Source organism: Emys orbicularis, chromosome 2, assembly GCF_028017835.1.
Source record: "Emys orbicularis isolate rEmyOrb1 chromosome 2, rEmyOrb1.hap1, whole genome shotgun sequence".
Classification (NCBI taxonomy): Eukaryota; Metazoa; Chordata; order Testudines; family Emydidae; genus Emys; species Emys orbicularis.
In genome coordinates this window covers 114,236,548-114,254,880 of record NC_088684.1, presented here as the reverse complement: position 1 = coordinate 114,254,880, position 18,333 = coordinate 114,236,548, and the positions used below count along the sequence as shown (strand labels likewise).

The 18,333-nt window shown below is 43.8% G+C and overlaps 1 protein-coding gene across 1 annotated transcript in view; it reads left to right on the top strand.

The window, feature by feature from the left end:
* Positions 1 to 18,333, top strand: part of PHACTR1 (phosphatase and actin regulator 1) — a 169,490-nt gene that overhangs the window by 78,342 nt on the left and 72,815 nt on the right. Inside the window, exons 3-4 of the mRNA XM_065398332.1 lie at positions 3,969 to 4,133; positions 6,537 to 6,743. Of these exons, the coding sequence (XP_065254404.1) occupies positions 3,969 to 4,133; positions 6,537 to 6,743 (372 nt within the window). The remainder of the gene's footprint in view (positions 1 to 3,968; positions 4,134 to 6,536; positions 6,744 to 18,333) is intronic.

The window sequence follows — 18,333 nt, the reverse complement described above, 5'->3', positions numbered from 1 at the left end:
CTGCTTTAAACAAGATCAAATTTTGGGCATACTGCTCAACAATGTTCCCTAAATGTCAAAAGACTGCAGCACAATGCAAGCACCAAAGGGCTATTATTGGGTTTTAGAATTTAAATGAAGATGAGTTCAAAATAAATAAATCTTACCACCAGCAAAAAGACTTCTTGTGTTTTGCTGCTATGGAAAAAATTAAAAAGCAAAAGTATGTGTGTTGTCATCTTGATATTTTTTCAAACATGCCTCAAATGGTAAATTTTAATACCGCCTCTTAGTAGGCGTTGAACACCTCCAGAGACATGCTAAAAGCATGAAGTCAGTAGGACCTGAGGGTGCTTAGCTCTAGTAGAGCTGGTTGGGAATTATCCAACGAAACATTTTTTTCTATGGAAAATGCCAATTAGAAAGGGTCGGTTTCGACAGTCTCCCAATTGAACAAAACGTTGAAAATGTCTTTGTTTCAAAATTTCAGCTTATTTGTACTAAAAATAAAGGGTAAAATGGAAATCTAAATGAGAAATTTTGGCTGACCCAATTCAAATATTTTTCAGATTCTCCCTTTGGAAAAAAAATTGAGATTTTGATTTTTCATCCCAATTTGGGACAAGAAAAAATATCAAAAGCTCAAAAACTGTCCCAGGATGGGAAAACATTTACTATCCAACTCTACTCAGCACCTCAGGATTAGGACCCAGATTTATTTTACAGTGTATCATTTTTCCTCAAGCAAGCAAGTTTTGCTATTTTCATAGTACAAACTTTCTTACCAGATATGGTTAAATTTAGCTCTAGATGAAATGAATGAATATATATTGAAATACTGTGTTTCAAATTGGAAATAGTTGCATGGAAGAGCTGAGAAAATTGAATTTAGCTCTAGTGGTAGAGCTAGAACCCTGACTCTGTTTTCAGATCAACAGAAGTAACTCTGCTGCCGTCAACAGAATTACAGCAGTGTAAAATCAGGGCAAGTGAGATCAAAATCAGGCCACCGAGTTACCAACTAACTAAAACCTACAGGTTTCATTGATATTCTCTCCCCTTTCTAACTCAGCTAAATGCTGAGAAAACTACTATTCAGGTTTCAGCTTATTGTGATGTCTCTGTCCCATGCCCGTTCTCATGCTATGTCATGCTAGTCCTCCAAAAATCCTCCACCAAAAACAAGGAAGTCAAGACCCTGATATTCCTAATAATTCCAAGGTTCAAAATAAGCAGAAGGTCATCTTCATAGTTCATAAAGGAGTCTTAAAGGTCACAAACATGATTTTGAATTCTTTGCTGCTAATCTACCTTCAGACATATTAATTGCCATTGTCCTGAGGCTGAATTAGTGAACTTTATGCTTTTCATCTCTTTCCAAACTGATATGCACATCTTGGCCTTCTGAGCTGGGAATGTACTTGTCAGATGATTCCTCTCACTTTGGTGATGTACATCTCTGTTTGGGGAATTGGAATGTAACAGTGCCAACCCCAAGTGTTCAAAAATCATAAGTCAGGCCCCAAAAATCATGATTTAAATAAATAATAAGGTTTGGGTTCTTTCTATTTGCCTTCTGGCTTCTGAACCATTAGGTGCATTGGGGTCATGTGTGACACTACACTCCATATGCATCATGGGGGTATGGTTATGATATGATTATGACATGATGATGCAATTTGCACAAGATGAGTCATGTAAGATGTCATTGGAAAAGTTATGATTTGCTGAATATGATTATCCTATTTGTATGCATGTATCCTTTTTGGATCTGAAGTTATGAATTTTGAGTAGGTATCTGTATTTCAAATGTGCTTACACCTGGGTAACACCCACTAGGCAAAATGCTTCCAGCCTAGACAGCTGGTTGTGAAGGGTCTATTCAGCGTAATAGGCCATTAGGAAAAACAATAGGCCTTAGGAGAAGTTTATCTCCTGCCTGGTGAGCCTTCCTAAGAATGCTCCAGACAGCCTGTAAGTAATGGCTGCTATGACTCTGCAAGGGCATGTGACCAGACCACATGACTCTGGACTCCATTTTGGGTACCTGTATTTTTCCACAAACTGGTCTGGGAACCAATTTTTTTTTAAAAAAGGGTTTCCACCATATGGAAAAGCTGTATAAGGCAGGGAGAGACATCATCCGTGGTTCTTCACCTCCCCACAACTCAACACCTGAGAGAAGCTCTGAAAAAAAAAATAGGACTTGGAATGAGGGTGGGGAGCCCAAGCTGCAAAGCAAGTGCAGCTTGTGCCTTGAGAATCTGCAAGCCTGCTTGTGTCAGTCAGGGTGAGAAACTGCTAATTCATATCCCATCTTTCTAGTATTTTAGGCTTAGTTTGCGGTTTTGTTAATTTACAAGGTAATCTGCTTTGATCTGTTTGTTATCACTTATAATCACTTAAAATCTATCTTTTTGTAGTTAATAAACTTGTTTTATGTTTTAATCTAAACTAGTGTGCCTTTAGGTGAAGTGTCTGGGGAAAAATCTTACCTTGGTTAACACAAATTTGTTGCATATTCCTCTCCACATTAAGGGAGAGGCAAACTGGGTAATGAATTCATGCTGGTCGGGGTTTCTATCAGAGCAGGACGGTACAGCTCTGGGGTCTTAAGCTGGGGAGCTGGGGGATTATCTTGGCTGTAGCCTCTCTATTGTTGGTTCTTGCAGTGCCTAGTTGGTGCCTGTATGTAACTGCAGCTGGGTGTGTCCCTGCCTGTGTACATCGGTCTACAGCTCGTCCCAGCAGTACAGTGTAAGAGGGAGCCCAGGCTGGTGGGTCAGAGAGCTCAGTAGAACCCCAGTTCCAGGTGGCACCCAGGGGGAACCCATCACATCAGGTTTTCAGGCTTTCATTTTTCCACAACCACAAGGGGTAGAACCTTACCTGCTTTTATTTGTTTTAATAAAAGCTGAGATGCTCATGCCTCCAACAGCTGAGAGGTTAGGAAAAACACCAAATATCATGAGACTTGCAATCAAATCACAAGAGTTGGCACCATTGAGAATAATAGTAACTCTCTCTCTCCTGTCCTGATGTTTTTAGTCCTGGCTAGTGTTTGATGGGAAAAAGAAATCTATTGCTGCTACAGAAATTGGTGCAGATAAAGGAGAGATTTTTAAGGATTTTATAGGTGGGTTTTCCAGCTAGAATTTGCTACATGCCAATATTAAGGCTTTATACCAACTGGCCATAAAAGTTAGTCTATCACTTTACTTAAACTCTTGGTCATGCTGGGAGCTTTAATGGTTTTAGTGGTGTGTGAAATAGGGATATATGTCTGTGATGTTATTTATATGTCTCCTATGTCATAAAAACAAGTGGAGGGGAAACAAAATTAATACAAAAGCTTCATAGCATCAGTTCAAGCACATTCTCCTCCCCCGCTTCACAGGTTTGGCAGAGGTGCAATACAAATAGGTTTTTGGACCATATAAAGGTAGAGAAGGAATGGGGATCATTCACATTTGCCCTCATTTCTGATTATCATAATTATTTTCTTGCCATAATCCCATGTCCAACAAGAACATTTTTCAGGATGTTCCCAAATCTTGAAGCCACTTTTGAAGTGAGTGAAATGCCATTAGGTTGCAAAATTGCATGTCATTCTGTTGCAACAAGACATCTCAACCTGACATTGCAGAAAATTGTCATTGCAACATACCCAGCTTGTAACGCTGTGATACAAACACCATGACATTTTGAAGGAGGAGTTTGTTCCACTGGAGGAACTAAGAAAGATTTCTGGGGAATGTAAATAAGGCTGCTGTAAATATAGGCCATGCCTAAATAAATATTAAATAAATGGATTGTGTGCTGTGTCTGTTGGAAGTGTAGTCACCATTTAGGTACTTGAGCCATGAATAACCCACAGGAAACCACAGCTTTAGGGCAGTCTCTTTACAGACACTGTTTTATTTAAATTCTTGTAATATCTTACTTATTCTTGATCTATTATCATTGTGCTTTCTTCCAAATGCTGTCAGATGGGGAGCTTTCCATACCAAATGAAGGATCATTGGAGAATGGGCAGGCTCTGAGCTCCAGCCAGATTTCACTACCAGGCCTAGCAGAACTGGACTCAGGTTCCGCGTCTGGGGAACCCTGTTCGTATGAGGTGCTCCCAACCACAGATATCATGGATGGGACAGGTAACATTTCTATTTTCATTCTAAGATACAAAATATAGAATTTTTTCAACATTATGCTCTTTAAAGCTTTTTAAAATTGGCTTCTGATGGTTTTTGGTCTTTGATACTTAATGTTTAACACACAGGACTGCTCTTGACATACAGGAGTAGATATAAGCCAGAACCAGAACCTCAGATCCAAACACTTCAGAACTTGGGGAAAGTTTGGATTCAGGTCCAACTTTGTAACTTGGTCCCATCTGTATGCAGGACTATAGACTGGGGTTACCGTCTTTCTGTAAATATACTACTAGTGAGTAACACGCATAAATAAGAATGTAAAGTAAAATCTTTGTACATTTCAAGTCTGGAAACTGTATAGATTTAATTTCATTTTCTCATTGATATTCTGTGTTCTTTGCTATTTGGAAAGAAGATTTTGTAATGAAAGCAGAAGCCTGGCAAGTCTTGCGTACTCTCAGATTTAGAGAGGAGGGTTTTATGTTTCACTGTTGTAACAAAGCAAATAGCTTGGTAGGTAATGCCGAGGCCCTAACATGCAGGGGGGCTGTGATAAGGAGTTCTGAAGGATTCTCACACCTAGCGCAGAATGAGAACATAGTTAAGATAAAAGAAAAGGCAGACCATTTATCATATGGACAAGGTTTAGACATTGTATAGCTCAGAAGTAACCCTCTGCTTTCCAGTTCACAAGGTTAGTGTCTCAAGAGCAGCTGCTCAGTAAGGAAAGCTCAGCACAGGAGCTGTGATTTCAGATTTTAGGGTAAATTGATAGGTCAGAAAAGTCTACTCAGACCCATTGGGTCACTGAGTGACAAAAGAGCTATCTTGACATAAGGAATGTGAGACCTAGTTGTGGATGAGGGAGTGACAATGTTCGAATTAGCTTTGGGCATCTCTTAAAAGATTTGGAGTTTCTGTTTAGATGAGGCGCAACCTCCAAAAATCTAGGTACTTAAGCAAACTGTCTGAACTCTTTTTCTCGTAGTATTTCAGCACATGTGCTGCTGATCCTGGAGAGGCACAGGCATGAAAATATGGGGGGTTGAAGGGAAGCAACCATATTATTATTTGTATTAACATCAGAAAGGTTCGGTTTAAGTCTTGAACCAAAGTTAATTTAACTTCTTATTTTATCTGACTTGATCCACCTGTCCCTGGTGCAGATGCCTAGACCCATCCATTCACCAGCTCAAATAGAGAACCTTGTGTAAAGAAGTTCTGACTTTGGGAATCTAAAACCTCACCATTCTAAAGAGGCCACTGGTAGCGACCCCTTTCACAGCTTCAGGATGGCCAGCCAAAACCTCCTGTTGAAGAGCACCGGCTTTAGTGTTCAACTTCTGCTGTTGTTGTCCTTGAGAAAGTTAAATGGGGTGTCTCTGGTGAGAAACAACAGTCCACTTGAGCTGCATCTGATTGAATCAGAAGTAACGCCTTTGGCTTCAGTGGAATGCCTCTCAAATCACAGTTTGACTAGAAAGGGGTCACAGCCTTCATACCTGGGCTGCCGAGATGTGGATCAGTTAGGCCTTGCACCTGTTGAAGAAAAAGCCGTTCAATTATACTGTACAACAGCAACAACATAACAATTTCCATGTCTGTTATTTTGAGAGAGAGAGGGAATTGGATGGAAACCACAATACCATTCAAATAGTAATGGGCGAAATTCAGCCCCGCTGTAAAAGGCATAGCTTCAGAGAAGAAACTGCTATATAAGAAAATGACATTCTTAAGAACCAAGATGATTGACTCTGGTGTTGCTTTTCAGCTGTACCGCTCAGTTCTACAGCAGACTTCAGAAAGCATTTTTGAGGCATGTGGCACAAAATGTGCCTTTCACCAGCTGTGTGGCAACTATTGCACATTGCTCCAAAGAGGAAGAATGAAAAGGCATGTGTAATTGGTATAACTGCATATCCGTGATCCTGCACAACTGTGTGGTCTTTTGAAAATATAATGGACCCTGCCAGAGAGATGGGCAGGATGCCATTGTGTGGACACATAAACCTGTCGACTAGCTACTTGTTTATTGATTGTGTATTGTTACCCGTCTGGGGTTTGACATTTCAAGGCTCTTGATTGTGTTAAAGGTGTGTGGTACTAAATTCAACTCTGGTGTCAGTGAGAGATGCTCCATTGGTTTTAATGGAGAACGACCCAGTGCTGAAATTGGCCTGTGGTGTAGGGGTGTGTGTAGGGGGGGGTGTGTGTAGGGGGGTGTATGTATGTCTCTCTTTCTTTCTCTCTCTCTCTCTTTGTGTTTTACGATGTTTGAGCACAATCTATTAGTTATGTTTTTAATCTGCATCTCTGTGCTGTTTTTCTTCTCTTACTATTACTGTACCTGCTGTCACTCTGCTTGTAACGTTGTTGCGTCTATGATGTGGTTGTGTCCTCCAGTGTCTGAAGAGAGCCCCAGATCCAGTGAGTCTGGAGTCCTCCTGTCCCAAGATCCTTCAGCTAAACCAGTCCTGCTACTTCCCCCCAAAAAATCTGCTGCTTTCCCTGGAGACCATGAGGACACCCCAGTGAAACAGCTGTCCCTCCTCAAACAGCCCCCTGCCCTGCCTCCTAAACCCATTGCCAGGATTGCCAACCACTTAACTGGTAAGTAGGTGTTCCTGAATGCTCTGCACCACTACTTCCCTTAAAGGAACAGTCCACTCCTGTACTGAGAGTCTCAATGTCTTTCTTTGCTAAAGCTGCTGTGTAGATGTTTGCATGTGTATCGATATTGTGTGTGTGTCATGGCTGTACTGATACAGCAGGGCAGGGGCTCTCAAGCTATTTCATAGGTGGATGACATCTTAATAGAGATGGATACCTCCGTCTCATCCACAGTCACACAGACTGCCACTCCTCCCAGCCTCCTAATCATGACCTTGATCACCAGCATGCAACCTCACCTTAGCAAATGCAGCAGTGACTTGGATAGAAAAATTATGATAGGAAAGTACTTTCGTATCTTGAATCATGTTTCATAAGATAAGCCCTTTGTTCTTTTTTCGGGGGTAAATTAATCAGATTCTCTCCCTTTGCTCTTTGTTACATCTCCTCCAGCTTCCATAAGTGCTGTTCTCCCCACTTTTTCCCTCCATTCCTCTGCACATGCTTCTCTTAGACTCATACAGACACCCCCCGAGTTACGCAAACCCGACTTACGCAAATCCGGACTTACAGAAAAAGTTCCATAAGCTAGAAATAGTTTTTTTGTTTGGTTGGTTGGTTTTTGCGTAATGGTCGGGTATACGTTTCCGACTTACGCAAAATTTGAGTTACGCAAGGCGTTCCAGAACGGAATGCTTGCGTAAGTCGGGGAGCGTCTGTAGACTCTAAGGCCAGAAGGGACCGTCATGATCATTTAATCTCACCTTCTGCACATTGCAGGCCACAGAACCTCACTCACCCACTCCTGTAATAGACCCATAGCCTTTGGCTAAGTTACTGAAGTCCTCAAATCATGATTTAAAGACTTCATGTTACAGAGAATCCACCATTTACACTAGTTTAAACCTGCAAGTGACTCATGCCCCATGCTTCAGAGGAAGGTGAAAAACCTCCAGGGTCTCTGCCAATCTGACCCGACTCCAAATATAGCATTCAGTTAGACCCTGAGCATGTGGGCAAGATCCACCAGCTGGACACCTGGGAAAGAATTCTCTGTAGTAACTCGGAGCCCTCCCCATCCACTGTCCTATCACCAGCCGTTGGAGATATTTGCTGCTGGCAGTCGCAACTCAGCTACGTGCCTTAGAGGCAGTCTCATCATACCACCCCCTCCATAAACTTCTCAAGCTCAGTCCCCTTCTTTCCCAATTACTCAGCCCTCTGGTTCCTTGCTCATGATTGCTGGCTACCCAGTCCCCTTCTCCATGGTTTCCCATTGGTGGATGCTAGTGGTGATTGACAACTCCAATTCCCCAATTGCTCTGTTCCTGCTCCAGTCCCTGAAGGATGCTCCAGTTTTCCTTCCTGATGTGTTAGAGACTGCAATGGAGGCAGAGTATGCAGTCTCCCCTGCCTGGTTTCCAGCTGCTTCTACATGCATCGAGGCTCTTCTTTGCAATTAAGAGCCCATTATCTGTAAAAGCTATTAGAAGCAAGGAGGAACAGTCAGCTGTATGTGACCAGTCAACCCTCCCTGGACTACCATCAGACCACTGCTGTAGAGAAATATTACAGGCGCACACACACAAGGACCATGAAACATTTAAATATTCCTAAAATACATGTCTGTACTTTTTGAGATGTGTGTGTGCACAATTCCCGTTGCTTTCAGAGAGAGCAGCACAGGTTAGGAGGCTATGAACTCCTGGGTTTTAAACCAGTTCTGATAGTAACTCCCTAGGTAACTTGGGCAGGTTGCAGTCTTTTCCCCTCAGCTACCCCTCTGATATTAATACTTCCCTGCCTCAGAGTGGTGTGGTGAGGATGATCGCGTCCTGTTTATACAATGCTATGTGTTACTATTTTTTTGCCGGATCATTTTGTTTTATTTTGACTATTATAAAATAAAAGAATCTTTACGAAAGAGCATATATTGCTTTTCTCACCTGTTTCTACATAGCGTTATATCTAGAGGGCCAACTGATTTGTGCTTTATTTACTTTTGTTCGCTTTTATTTGAAATTTATATGGGATTTCTTCACTTTTGCCGCCTGCCACAATCAACTCTAAATTGATTTATTTTTTGCCTAAAACTGCAAACCAAAGGGGCAAAAGCAGGCACCATTACTTCATTTGGGGCTACAGCTGCTTGCACCAGCTCTGAATTTGTTTCCAATCCATTCTTGTAATTCAGTTTACCCCATGAGTTATTGCTCACAAATGAAGACGCAATTAAGAAACTAACATAAAGGAAAACATCTTCTGCTAACTGTGCATTGTACAGAAACATGAGGGGGGAGAGAGAGACTACCCTGCTCTTTAAGTTAGATGAAAAAACAAACGATGGATGGAGATTGATGTCTGCTTCTGTGTATTTTGTAAATCACATTTTTATATAGAGTGAAATCTGTCTTAAGTAACCACTCAAGGGATCAGCATGTGTCAGTTGTTTAACAGAGATGACCTTCCAATAAAGGTGAAGCAGAATTGTACTCTGTACTTCTGGGGCTACTTTGGAATGGTCTTTAAAGACAGATGGTTGCCTAATTAGGGTGATTGCTCAGCTCGTTCTCTCCCACTCAGACACACACTCACTTGCATGTAGACATGATGACATACACTCTCACACATAGACAAGATTCACACACACACACACACACACACACACACACACACACACACGTCTCTGTGGGAGAGGGGGTACAATTTCAGAATTAGTCACAAGGCCCTAGCTGGTAGTTGCCTCTTGGTAGAGCTGACAGCTTCACCCATATATACCCTTATAAACATTAACATCTCAGACCAATAGGTTTGACTTTTTCTTACTGGGAGGGTCTAGGGACATATATTTCTATATGCCATATGCTACCCTTTTAGATTATAGTAGACTTGCATAATCCCTGAAAATGAGCAGTGTCTTAATGAATAACCCCTACCACGAGAAAGCTAAATTAACCCTATTCTTTTACTTATTACTCCAGAGACATCCTTAGTTTGTGTGTGAGAGAATTAGTAAAGTCAGACTTCTGGCGCTCCAAATGAAGATTTTTCAGGTTTTCATTGCACTTTCAGTGTCTGTTTTTCTATTGAGGATTTTGTGAGGCGAGTGAAGGACAAATTAAGACACACCAAGCATGACTAATAGAGAGTGACAGTAGTTAATGGTCTGGTCGATCTGTTCAAGAAGGATATGAGAGGAAACGTGGTCTTGGAATGAGTTTCATTTCAGGTATAGTGCTGATGTGGAGCTTGCAGAAATGCTTCTGATCTTTTATCTTGTTTGTTTATTAAATCAAATACAAGAATACCTGAGAATATATAATTACAAAATCTCCACAGGCCTGGTCAGCAGAGAAAAAAACCCAGATAAATACCTCAAATAGTGTGACGGTTCAGTGACTTAAAAATCAGACCATCTTCTTGTCAGGAAACTCTGGGCCAAATCCTCATCACCTGCATGAAGAATGACTAAAGGGGTATGTACAAGGGACCTTGTGCAGATCAGGCAGGACTTGGGAGACAGAATCCTCCCCTCCAACAGGATCTAGGATCCATCTCACACATCACCGCTTTCTGTTCAAGTGCAAGACTATTTGTTACTGAGGGGCAAGGTCAAACTCATAGCAGAGCAGGTATAAAGTAAACAAAAATAAATGCAATTAAAATTGGAAAAAGAAAGAAACCCTCCATTTTACTGTGGGAGTGAAAAGGGAGAAAGAGAATCACATGTGGCAATTTCTAATCACATAGCTTAGTGCTGTTCTGGTAGGCTCTCGGGTACTGTGGAGATGAGGAGGATATAAGAACCTGAATCGAAGAGAAACCAGAGCAGGCTGGGAGTGAGACTGCCTCCTCTGGAGTCTTTTACTGGTAGGGGGCTTGACATCTTTGTAGTTCACAGACCCATGTTCCTGCCCCATCCACCCCAAAACCATCCATCTCGCTTTTATGGAAGGAGCAGCCAGAGAGAACTTCTCTACAGTATGTGAAGGGTGTTGGAATCCCCTGAGCAGCCTTTCTGTTGCCCGTTCTCTGTCTTGCATGCTCATAACCTGAGCAGGAAAAAGCAGCATTTGCCCTGTAATCATCAAGATCCATCTCTACATAGTACAAAGCAGTCAGCCCTAGGAAGAGAACATGTCTTGTTATTGTTTCAATACAATTTCACCACTCAGCATTCCTCACTGGCCAATTATTTTACAATGATCCTTCTGCCAATTGTTAAATAATGATCATTAATAATAAGCCATCCTTCATTTATAAAGCCCCTTTCATCCACCAGAGTCCTAACGCTCTGATATACCAACTTTACACAAGACTCATCTTCACCCACCCTAAAAGGCAGATATCTCTGGGGTGGAAGACAGCAGTGTACAGCAGCGTTACACAACCATTTTGGGCAAGAATTGCAAAATACCATATCTGGTTGAAATTGGGGGGGGGATTTAAATAACCATCTGAGACTGAATTTGTCTGGGGCCTTGGGATTAATTGCCAGGAGATCTTGAATGACCAGAAGAGGCCAGGACATTGGTTTTATATCTTCTTTGAAAAGCAACACTCCCAGTATCACAGTGCCCCTTCGTCTCATTGTCCGTTAATCCATTACTTCTCAGTACCAAACTTGAGCTTTTCTGGGATTAACCCAGCCACATTCAGATCAAAGGAATGAACTGCCAGTTATCTATGAAATTCTCTAAAAAATCTGTGAGGAAAACATTTGGGGCATAACTGTTACACCTGTGTAAATCCAGAGTCAGTGAGATTACTTCAGTTTTACATTTGGTGTAACTTTGAACAGAGTCTGGCCCTTTAATTCAACAATCACATTAGAGCTTTTAAAAATCCTTTTAGCATCTTGTCAGTTGTTCCTCCTCTCAGTGCCGGGAATGAAAGTTTGTCCCGTTTTTAGTTCTAAGAACACACAATCTAGTTATGCCTATATACAGTAAGATTCAAACTATCGGCTGGCTGAATAACAGCGATAATTCAAATATAGAGCAACTAGCCATGGTTAGAAGTGAACATTTAACAGGGAAGGAAGTGTTGTAAGCCCATAAAAATAACTACTGATAATGTGGACCTGCCAGGATGGAATTCCAGAACAATGGATGTAAGGCCTCTTGAAACATAGTTGGTTGCTGGTTACAACATTAAAAAACTATTTAGAACTACAAATTTACCTGTCAGCTAATGTCCACAGCCTGCAATATGTTCTAATCCAGCATTTACATAGAATCATAGAATATCAGGGTTGGAAGGGACCTCAGGAGGTCATCTAGTCCATCCCCCTGCTCAAAGCAGAACCAATCCCCAGACAGATTTTTGCCCCAGATCCCTAAATGGCCCCCTCAAGGATTGAACTCACAACCCTTGGTTTAGCAGGCCGATGCTCATGTCTGGAGCGGCTCCTCTGTAGATGAGCCCATTGCAGTAGGCGTGAGCCCTCTGCTCTGTCATACCTCCTCCTGCTTTCTGCACCAGTATGCACATGGCTTATTCAGTTTGAGGTAAATTCTCTCCCCAGTGCACACTCTGAGTACCCAGGCTGCGCTCTTGTGGAGGATACAGCAGCACAGGAGCAGAGTGAATGGATCATTTCTCCCAGTCTGCAGAATGGCAGTGGGCTGGACCCTGGGATTGTAATTGCTTCCACAGGTCCTATGGCTCCTGCTATCTGGAGAGCAATAGCCAATTGATCAAGGTAACAGCAGCATGCCTGGCCCTGCCCTTAATGCCTGCTGTGAGACTATGCAGAGAGTCCCTGCAAAGCTGGGCTTTGTGGCATTCAGGGCGTGCACACCCTCTGCGTGCGCTCCCAAGTCCTTCCCCTATCTCTGCTGTACACACTGTGCAGAAGAACAGCAAAAGATGTGGGAGCCAAAATTGCCCTAAGATGCGCATGTGCTATGCCCACTGCAGTCAGTAGGCAATACTTGTCTCACAATTATTGGGCTAACTGCATCTCTGACCCCTCTGCGGCTTTTTGAGTGTACTCCCTCTCCACAGGCCTTGAGTTGTCACCTCTTGTTAGGTGGAATCACATGCTTCTCCCACTCTTAGGCCAGGCTTTGGTTTGCCATCCCCTGGAACTAAATGTGATTGCCTCAGCAAGCCCACTTTAGCCTCAGTACCTGCAATTCTGGTCCTTGGGAGCTATGTCTCAGTGGCATCCAGAGATCAGCCAGCCTTCTTAAAGCTGAGTGTTGTTTATTTTCAACCAAAGGACTTCAGAGAAAAAAATCTTAAAATGGTAAACAGATTATACACGTATCTTGCTTACCTGGTGTCTATCCATTTTCCACGTGGGTTTAAGCTTCCTACAAATAGTCCAAGACCTTTGTTGTCTTGGTGACAGTCCCCATGGAATTAAAGCAGTATAGATCTATAATAAGCATTCCACTAACTAATATGGTTATACAGTCTATCTCAATAACTAGCTTACATACAGCATTCATAAAATTATGACATAGCAGCTCCATGTCCAACACAGCATGCACGTATCTGAGAACAGAATTTGACCCTTCATTATGGACCTGATCAAAGCCCACTGAAGTCAGTGGAAAGACTGCCATTATTTTCAATAGGCTTTTGGATCAGTTCCTCTTAGGCCTTGTCTACACTGGCAGTGGCATGTACAGTACGAAGGCTGTGTCCACATTGAGGTGAGTAGCTACATGCAGCAGGGAAAGGCTCTGGTGGGAGGGGGATAGTGGGGAAAAGCTCCAGCAGCTCCCCATTGCTGGAGCCTTCCCACACTGAAGGGAGCAGCCAGAGCCTTTCCCTGCGGTGGGGAAAGAGTTCAAGGCAGCAGGGCGGCAGTGGGACACTACATTGTTAAAAGTAGCAGCGTAGATGTGGAAGGCACTGCTTGGGTGAGTAGAGAGCCATGCAGAATGGCTCTCTACTCTACTCTCTCTACCCTAAGGTTCTTTACTCATCTAAGCAGCACCTCACTGTCTACACTGCTATCAGGGCCGGCTCTAGGCACCAGCAAACCAAGCACCTGCTTGGGGCGGCACATTTTCAGGGGCGGCATTCCGCCCATCTTTTTTTTTTTTTTTTTTGCGCTTTGGGCGGCAAAAGCCTAGAGCCGGCCCTAGCAGCAGCAGCGCGTCGTGCACGGGGGCGCCCTGGGGCCACTGCGGTTCGCGCCGCGGGGGAACAGCGCCCTCACCTTGTAGCTGGACCGGGCAGACTCTGAACGGGGGACACTGGGACTGGGGGCCACCCCGCGGGACACACGTAGCTGCCTCCAGGTGCCGCAGGGCAGCCGCCCCCCAGCGCCACAGCTGGGGCTGAGCGAAGCGGCCCGAGCCGCCCAGGGACTGCAGCAGGGCGGCCAGAAGCAGCAGCAGCGGGGCCATAGAGGGCGGGGCGCTGCTGTGCGGGGCCCGCATCCCGCTCTCCAGGGCTCCGCTCCCTCTGGGGCTACCCTGCCCCGGCTCCTCAGCCCCCTACCAGCTCTGCCCCTCATTCCGCCAGCTCTGCCCTCCCAGGTCCCGGCCAGTCCTGGAGGCAGGAGCCCTGGCAGGAGGGACCCTGGGCTGAGGCGCGGCCCGGGAGCCCCGCTGCTTACCCCGACTCTTCCAGTGCCGGACCAGCTGGAGGCAAGGGGGGAGCGGGTGGAGTCAGCACTACTGGGGGGGAACCCAGGGCTGGGGCGGCAGGGGGTGTGGGTGGGGTGGGGTGAGAGGAAAAGCCCAGAGCTGGGGCGGCAGGGGGTGCGGGTGGGGTTGGGGGTAGAAAGAGCCCAGGGCTGGGGCGGCAGGGGATGCGGGTGGGGGGGGGGGGAGAGAGCCCAGGGCTGGGGCAGCAGGGGATGCGGGTGGGGGCGGGGGAGAGAGAGCCCAGGGCTGGGGTGGGGGACAGCCAAAAATTTTTTTGCTTGGGGTGGCAAAAAACCTAGAGCCAGTCCTGACTGCTATGTATACCCATGCTAGGGTTGTATGCACTATATGTATTCTACACACCTCTGTAAGTGTAGTCATAGCCTTAGGATCTGGGAATTAGGGATAGAGAAGTCAAATGAGGCTACGTCTTCACTGGGGGGGGGATCGATTTAAGATACGCAAATTCAGCTACGCGAATAGCGTAGCTGAATTCGACGTATCTGAGCTGACTTACCCCGTTGTGAGGACGGCAGCAAATCGACCGCCGCGGCTCCCCCGTCGACGGCGCTTACTCCTACCTGCGCTGGTGGAGTACAAGCGTGGATTAGGGGATCGATTGTTGCGTCCCGACGAGACGCGATAATTCGATCCCCGAGAGATCGAGTTCTACCCACCGATTCAGGTGGGTAGTGAAGACGTAGCCTGATTTGCCCAAATTCATACAGTGAATTAATGACAGTGCCAGGAATATAACTCAGATTTCCTGAATCCCATTTCAGGGTCCTGCCCACTGGGCAACACTGCCTCCTAAATACATGCAGACTTTTACAGACTATAGAATTCACTACTACAATAGGTCACAGTTAGCCCCTGGAATAGAATTTAAAAGGGAAATGGATACTTATAACAAGTAGTTACATTTGTAGTTGTATGTACTTCAACAAGGATAATAAAAACTCGTGATTTGGGGCATCAACTGGTCACCATAGGAGTCAGAAGGAAGTTTTCCTCCCATGTACAGGATGGTCACTTGGCCAGGTACATTGTGGAGAAGAGGAAAGGGCTGCCTTCCTCATGGATCAGTGCCCTAGTCTGGTGTAGCAAATGTTATCTTCTAGTTATATATTTGTATATAATTATAGTATATTGTCATAAACAGTGATAAGGTTTAATTTTCTTGCATTATTTGCATTAAATCCAGCAGAACTAGGACCTGATCAAGCAAAATGCTGAACAACCTCAACTCCCATTAGTGCCAGGGGAAGTTGAGCTTGTTCAGCATCTTTCAGAACTAGCCCCATTATACATAATAGTGGATACAAGGGTCCTCAGCCAGAAAAGATTAATCTCCAGGCCTCTTTGCTACTATCCTGTCATTTCAGTGCTTTGTGCAAAGATTTAAAACTGCAGTAACATTCCACTGGGAGGACTTATAGCATTGATTTTTTTGTTTTTTTTGTTCATTCTTTCCCCTTCCCTGCTTGTTATTCACCTAGTCTTGTATACATATGATGGATATTCCCTTCTAGGGGCTGTACGTCTCCCCATGTGCTGTCCATATGCCTCATGGGGAAAAAAACAGTGGAGTTAAAAAAAACTATAGAATATGATTGTCCCAATCTAATATATCAATTATAACCTCTTACACACATGGGTCAAATTTTCCTCTCATTTACACTAGATGAGATCCACTGCAGACCATGAAGTTTCCACTGGTTTGATTGGAGAGGGGAAATTTGCTCATAAGTTTGGACCATCTTCTGAGAACCTTACTCGTTCAGAACCGCCACTGAACTGACAGCTTAGTCACATTTTCAGGACAATGCCCATTGTCACCAAGTGAACGGCTCTAATGCTCCTTTCTGTTGTACTAATTCTCCTTTTGAGTAATTTTCATTGATAGACAAAAGTTATTATGGTAAAGGGCAGACAAGTAAGTTTTGTTTCTGTGCTAGTAGATTTTCATGACTATCTTTCAAAGCTGTGTGGACACGAGGTGAAAAATCATGGGCCAAATCCTTAGCTGGTGTAAATTAGCATCCCTCCATTTCTGAAGTCAATGAAGATATGCTAATGTACTCTAGCCCCATATGTTTAAACAAATGTCCTTACCTGTGTTATGAATAATATTTTAGACAATTTAGACTGATTTTACAAATCTCACTCACTCTTTATGCTTTTTTGCCTTTCGCTGACCAATGAAAATAAACTAGTGAATTTCACGTTCTAGTTCTCATACGCTACCCCAAGCTACAGTCCCCCAAAGCAACAGTTTTGGGGCTGCAAACCTAGGAGGGGCATATTCTCATTTAAAAAGAAAAATATCCTTTTCATTTTAATGCTTTTTTTAAAAATTGAAGCATTTCTATCTATTTTGTGCCTCAGTCAACCTCACAAATTCCACTGGCTCCCAACAGCAAATCAGCTTTTTTAGTACTTCAGAAACACAGGAAGTTGCAAATTCAATGGTCCCTTCCAGCTTTTCTTCAGCCAGGAGCATGAGTGAGCAGCTCCGGTGGATGGTACCACTTTGAGCCCTCCATTGCGGATGTCTCCTCTACTTCATACACAGAGCGAAGGTCTGGTACTAGGACAGCATTCCCTTCCAGAATACCACCACCTCTGTGAACTAAAGCTGTTCCTTGAAGTACAACAGAGATTGAACCAAACCAAACACCCAGATCTGGCTACTGCAGAAGTTTAGGGAAGTGCAGATCTGGATCCCAGCTTTGTAGCTCAGGCTCATCTTTTATTAGAAGGTATCCTGGAGAAATAATGTATAAAAATGTTTTGTTACAACACATTGCAGAGGAGCCTTATTCTCAGGGTTTTATTCAATTTACTCTTTATTATCTCTTAAATTTTCTTGAAGACAGTATATAGGGTACAAAGATAAAACATAGCTACTGTGCATGTATGTGCATAGGAGACATGACAGCTCAGTCTGTTCTGTGTTTGGGTAAAAAAACCCATAAAAATTCGAATTGCAAAACGAGGAAACCGGTCTGCTTTAGAAGAGTGTAGGGAATGGCAGAGGGGAGTTTCATGTTTGCTGGCGAATCCAAGGACCGTATTTGGCTCTGCATAAGGGGGTGCAACAGGCATTGACTTTAGTGAAGAGAGTATAGTCTAGTGGATAGGACCTGCTGGATGGAGAGTCAAAAGATTTGGATTCTATCCTGGCTGGCTGTTTAGATTGTGCATTCGTTGGGACAGGGTCTGTCTCTTACAATATGCGTGTTCAATGCCTAGCACAATAAGGTCCCAACCTCAACTGGGACTTTTAGGTGCTATTGTAGAGCTACTCTAATAATAAATAGTAATGTCAGACTTGAATTTGGTCCCTGTCATCTTCTAGCTTAGTGCCTTTTTTCAGTTTGATCTTTCTGGAGAAGTGTTGCCCCTGGGAGCCATCTGAACTCTAGCTAGTAGGTTTGGCCCCACTGCTGACAAATAAATACCCAGGCCAGAAATTATGGATAGCTAGTGCAAACATGAAAATTTATAGACGTGCTTTTAAAAACTGTGGTGCAGCTCACAAACATGTGATGGCCTTTGAAACCTCAGCAGCAGCAGCAGCTTATCTGCTGGGCTTTGTCAAGTCCCAAGAAGCTGTTGGCACTTTTATCTCTTCATTGTATTTTAGTAAGGTGCATGAACTCAGATCAGAGAGGCTAAATATGTTATGCTGCCAGAACGCCTTTACAAAACCCGAATGCCAGAGGTTTGCCAGATTTGAAAGGGTTCATTGAGGTCACTCCCTCTTCCAACCTCAGGAGGCCTTTCTAGCTCCCTCCTTCCCTATAACTTCAAACAACATCAGTCCATAATGTAAACTCCCATCTTCTCTTATCCCCCAACCCCAAGTGGCTACTTCTCCATGGCCTTCCTCATTCTCAAATCTCCAGCTCCTTGCGTTGGCTCGCTGACCTTTTAGAAATTTTCATAATGCAACCCAGCCCATCTCCTTCCCCCTG